This window comes from Puntigrus tetrazona, chromosome 4 (genome assembly GCF_018831695.1).
Source record: "Puntigrus tetrazona isolate hp1 chromosome 4, ASM1883169v1, whole genome shotgun sequence".
Lineage (NCBI taxonomy): Eukaryota > Metazoa > Chordata > Actinopteri > Cypriniformes > Cyprinidae > Puntigrus > Puntigrus tetrazona.
Genome location: NC_056702.1, coordinates 14,820,482 through 14,825,843, shown reverse-complemented (window position 1 = coordinate 14,825,843; position 5,362 = coordinate 14,820,482). Strand labels below are relative to the sequence as shown.

Here is a 5,362-nt window from a genome sequence, read left to right as displayed (position 1 = left end):
ATAAAATAAAATAAATAAAATTATTTTAAAATAAAGTAAATCAGAGCCTGAGAAAATATCTGCATTATTATCTGCGCAATTTCTGTGACTGGGAAAAAAAAAAGCACTTCTCGTTGCTCCAAGAGAGGAAAATAATCACATTAATGGATTTAAGGATCATCATTAGTATTTGTTTTGATTTGTGCCGATTTAAAAAAAAAAAAAGACTAAACAAAAACGAGTCCTTTTTGGACGGGATTTTAATTACTGTGATTAATGTGCGTGATCACTAAGAGTAATGAGAAATATAAAAATGCTCAAAAGCAAAACAAACGGGTGCATTATGATAATGAGAATTGTGCTTGGTTTTCATAAAAATCGTCTCAAAATAATAATAATAATAACATAAATGGGCGGAAAAGATTGTTTAATACTAATACTTTTGTTATTGTCTTATACTTTCGGTATTGTTTGGTCAAGAAAAATAGGCCTGTTTTGTTTATTTTTTTAAATCCTATAAAAATAAAACAGTATTTTTCTTTCGATTTTTGGGTTAAAACGTGAGTCGTGTTACATGTTTGGCCGAGACTCCTTGTAATACCATCAAGAATTGATATTATTTTCCACTAGGAGGAGCCCCACTCTCTTGTTTGGAAGGGGTTCTGGATCCAATCAGCATCCGTCGGCTGCAGACGCACTCAAAGCGTTCCTGCCAGGTGCAGTGCTTGTCCCGAGAATCACCAGGTTCTCGTGTATAGCGCCTTAATTGCAATTGTTCATTGTTTTTTCCAATCGGATTGACCGCAGATGTCAATATTTACTGTACGTTTCGGTAATTAGATTGCACGAACTGAAAAGGATTAATTAACCGAATCAGGACTTTGCCAAGACTAGTAATTTCCCTACTTTACAATTTATCTGAATTGCGATACTCAGAACATGGCGTCGCCTACTAATGCCAGGATGCCAATCTTTGACCATTGTGCCTAGCAAATGTGGCGGGGAAGGCTTGTAGAAACAATGACTTATCGTTATGTGCATTTCTCACAGCCAGATTAAATAAAGAATTAGGCTTCTGCTTATGAACTACCGATTTTATTCTCACTTTACGACTAAAAAAAAAACAACAGGCTTTTGGATTGCTGGCTAATCCACTCTGAATAGTAGCTGTAGTCTGCTATGTTTTTTAGTGTTAGTGCTCCCTTCAGAAAAAATACCTTGATGTACCAGTGCATGCGGGTATCTGTTCTTCTTTACTCCTTCTCTATTGTTCCCTGATTTTTATTTGGTTCACTGTGTTATCGTTACGTAGGCAACTCGACGGAGGTCTCGAAAAGCTTCTACACGTCAGATGCCTTCACCGTGAATATATCTGTACAATACAACTGAGAGTTGAACTTACTGAAGCAATCTAAACTTTCTCAGATACTTTGTCACCAAATGCTGCCGTGCTTGTCTCAGGACTACACTGAAAGCTGCTTTGATTGTGGACTGTCCATTTGAATCAACGCCACTGATGCATGGAAGTGTCTCTAATAGAAATAACTTCGTTTTTTTTCGATTGAGAAAGTTGGAGAATGTTTATGATGCTTGTAAAACCTCGCTGAGGACATCTATTTCAAATGCTTTGAAAGATCATGTTGCACTCACGTGAAACATGATTACTTCTGTCGATGAAGAAGATCCAATGGATGAAGGCTATGAAGGATGACGGCCTTTTATTTTTGATTAAAGACTTAATAGCTGTTGATTCAAACTGAAGGCAAATAAAACCAATGAAGTTTGTCGTGTCTGTTTTGCTTTCACGGTACCAAATGTTACAATGTTTTGAAGATGTTCCCTACATGTTTTGGACACTATTGAGGATTTTATTTCAATTTGTTTCAATTTTAAAAATTCCTTATCCGAAACCTCTTTATTTGCAGTTTCTCTGCTCGTATGTTTTATCCGTTTTGGAAGAAACCTTTCAGACTGTATATAGGCTTATTTGCTGTTTTCTCTTTGGTTTTCGACATTTTATATCTATATAAAAAATCTAATGAAAAACCAAGACTGTACAAAGTTTGTTTTTAATAAAGTGTTTTTGGTCATATGTAGTCGTCTGTGTTATTTAACGTGGCCTAACATGATTGGATGACTGGGAAGGTCTAGTTTAAGGCCGTAGGTTATATTTTCTCAATGGTGGGGACATTTAAATTATTGCTAGGGACAATTTAATAGCCAATAGTTATTAATAGGGTTGTGTCATCGCGTTTGTACTTAATTCTACATCCTTTAAAATCATAACAAGTGTTGTCAAAACTATAGTTCTGTCCTTAAATATGAAGGGAGCAAGCAACAAATTAATCAGTGCATTAAAACCAATTCAACCTATGTCCTCTTCAGGTGAATAAAACATGGTTACACTATAGTAAAGCCATGGTAACCACAAATTAACTATGGTTACAGTAGATTAACCATGGTATTCGTAGTAAATACAAAAATACGGTTAATTCACAGTAAAACAGCTGTTAATTTGTGTTCTGCCTTATCGGTTTGATGTTTTGGTTTGGAAATAAGTTGAAAGCACCCAGTCATTTCATACCACTGAATGTCAAATGCATCGGTGAATATCGTAATATTTGAGAAATGTTGATCGTGTCGGTCCGTAATGCAGTGATAATCAATGTAAAGAGAGCAAAATGGGAAACAAAGCATAGTTAGAGAGGGCAAACTTTGCCATTCAACTGAACTGTGCTAGTATGTTTTAAACAAATTAAGTAGCCTAGCATTGAAAAACAAAACAAAACACTGCAGACAATTGTAATGGTTTTCACTACAAATATTACTTGTAACCATCAGAATAAATGGTTTGCTTTGGGACATATTGCATTAGGATTTATTGGCTTACAGGCCACCCAACCAATAAAACCAATACAAACCCCATCATTTAATGGTGTCTATTGTGTTTTTTTTCAGCAGGTAAGTATTACCATAATTTATTAATATCGTGTGATGTAGTGTGACATCAATTGTTTTCTGCATTTATTACCCTCTTCGGCAACATAGCGTTACCTGCAGTCGTGCCAAAGCTAAACAGAGTTATAGATAACACATCACACAACAATACATCTAGCCACAATAAAACAAACAGCGCCAATAATAGGGAGAAGAAGAAAAAAAGCTAGCGATGATGACAACAGTCGTGTGTGACTTTTGTAACATGTGGCGTGAGTGAGTAACGTCCGTGTTTACTCCACCTATCGGCGCGGTTTACTGCGATTCACCCGCTTTGAGACCCGGTGAGCCTGATGGATTTACGCCCGGACTCGGTCACACACCGGCGGCTTTCATTCTGCGCTCGGACCGCGTACCGAGTTAAATGACAGGGACTGCGTGTGCTCGCCGCGACGAGGGTCTGTCACTTTTCCGATCTGCTGCGAAAATGACCTTTGCGTGGATCAAAACAGACGGAAAGTTGGACGGAGGAAGTTGAAGTAAAGTGAATATATTAGCCAGCAGCGCTAGCGGCGGTGCTCAAACGACACTTGCTTAATATTTACGTGCCGTTTGATTCCATAAAGTGCGGAAGTAAACGTGTAAATAGTGTTTTATACGGTTTTTGCGTCACCCCGCTGTTTGTTTCCAAGTTAGTGCTTTTAAGTTTATTAGCTTGACTTGCTAGCTGTCATTTGAACTACCTAGAACATGTTGTTCATTTACCACTTTCGGTGTGTTTTACGTTAGTTCGCTTGATAAACGTTTAACGCTTTTAACCTCATCGTGTAAACGAACAATTTCCCACAGAAGTCGTTCAGAGGCGATCTGTCATAAGTGTCAACCGTCTCAGATGTTTCTACTGAAAGTCCTTAGCAGAAACAAATACAGTCACAAATGAGACTGCTGGCACACGGTTACAGGCCTTAATGTTCATGGCATTGGCTCGGATTGTTTATTAAAATTAATAATATCTCAGTTTGTTTCTCTTGTGAAACTTAAAGGAGACACTTGTAAGATTGCGGGGTCAATCTTCAACAGAATTACGCACAGCTCTCCAGTTTGCTCCATTTAATCTCATTGCTGTTTCTTAAACATTTGAGATATGCTGTCATTTTGCTCAAATCGCGTTTATATTAGTTTACACGAACAGACGTCCATATAGCTGTGTACAGTAGCGACCTGCATTTCGATAACTTGCATTTTGAATAATCTCGGTATTGATAAGCTACGAAGAAAAATGGCTGTGTACTCAAAACTGCCCTCCGAGCTGAAGAAACCCCTTGTGAGAAACGCCGTTGTCCTTCTTGTCGCGCTGTATGGGGCCAAAAAACTTTCCCCTTACGTATGTGGCAAGCTCAAGCGAAGTACTAGTAAACAGGTCAAGGCCGCTGACCCGGTTAGCGCCGGTGAAGAACCCCAAGAAGTGGAAGCTGCGAAGAAAAAGAAAAGCTCCCCGGCTGTGAACCGCGAGTTCTTCGAGAGGTTGCTTCGTCTCTTGAAAATCCTCTTTCCTCGGCTTTTCTGCAAAGAACTCTGCCTGCTCGGTTTCCACTCTCTAGCTCTCATTTCACGCACCTTTCTCTCCATCTATGTGGCCAATTTGGATGGGCAAATAGTGAAAACCATTGTGAAGAAAGACCCCAGGGCGTTTGTGGTTGAGTTAACCAAATGGCTGCTCATCGCCATTCCCGCCACCTTCGTGAACAGCGCCATCCGTTACCTGGAAGGTCAGCTGACCCTCGCCTTTCGCACCCGGTTGGTCACCCATGCCTACATGATGTATTTCAGCGATCAGACGTATTACCGCGTAAGCAACATGGACGGCAGGCTGGCGAACCCCGATCAGTCTTTGACCGAAGATGTGGTGATGTTCGCTGGCTCTGTGGCTCATCTGTACTCCAATCTGACCAAGCCTATCCTCGACGTAGTGGTGACCTGTTACACGCTCATTAAAACGGCCGAGTCAAAAGGCGCCAACACCACTTGGCCCTCCATCATAGCTGGCTTCGTGGTGGCACTTACTGCCAAGATACTGAGAGCGTTCTCGCCCCGCTTTGGGAAGCTGGTGGCCGAAGAAGCCAGGAGGAAAGGAGACCTGAGGTACATGCATTCGCGCATCATCGCCAATTCAGAGGAGATTGCCTTCTACGGAGGACATAAGGTACGTTTTCTGACGCTGTTTACTCATGTGCATGACACAAAAGCAGATGTTTAGTAGCATGTTCACACTGCTCTTTTTCATACCGGCAACAAGTTGTTCAGTGAATTCATTTCAATCTGCTTCTCACGCAGACCTGTCTTACAGCTTCAAAGGATTTAAAATAGAAAACACTATTTTTGTGGTGCTTTTTTGATTTTCATGTTAAAAAATATAAAACAATATATTATATTATAACAATATATT

General features: G+C 39.8%; 1 protein-coding gene and 1 long non-coding RNA gene across 3 annotated transcripts in view; both read left to right on the top strand.

Moving 5' to 3' along the window:
* The first annotated feature begins 6 nt into the window (after positions 1-6).
* On the top strand, positions 7-2,071 carry LOC122342647. The gene is made up of 2 exons (XR_006250623.1): positions 7-695; positions 1,292-2,071. It is a non-coding gene; the product is annotated as an uncharacterized LOC122342647 (long non-coding RNA).
* Positions 2,072-3,182: 1,111 nt separating this feature from the next.
* The window catches only part of LOC122342645 (ATP-binding cassette sub-family D member 1-like), an 11,654-nt gene continuing 9,474 nt past the window's right edge, over positions 3,183-5,362 (top strand). For both annotated transcript variants that reach the window (XM_043236615.1, XM_043236614.1), the window contains exon 1: positions 3,183-5,119. In XM_043236615.1, the coding sequence (XP_043092550.1) occupies positions 4,196-5,119 (924 nt within the window). In that variant the 5' untranslated portion in view covers positions 3,183-4,195. The remainder of the gene's footprint in view (positions 5,120-5,362) is intronic.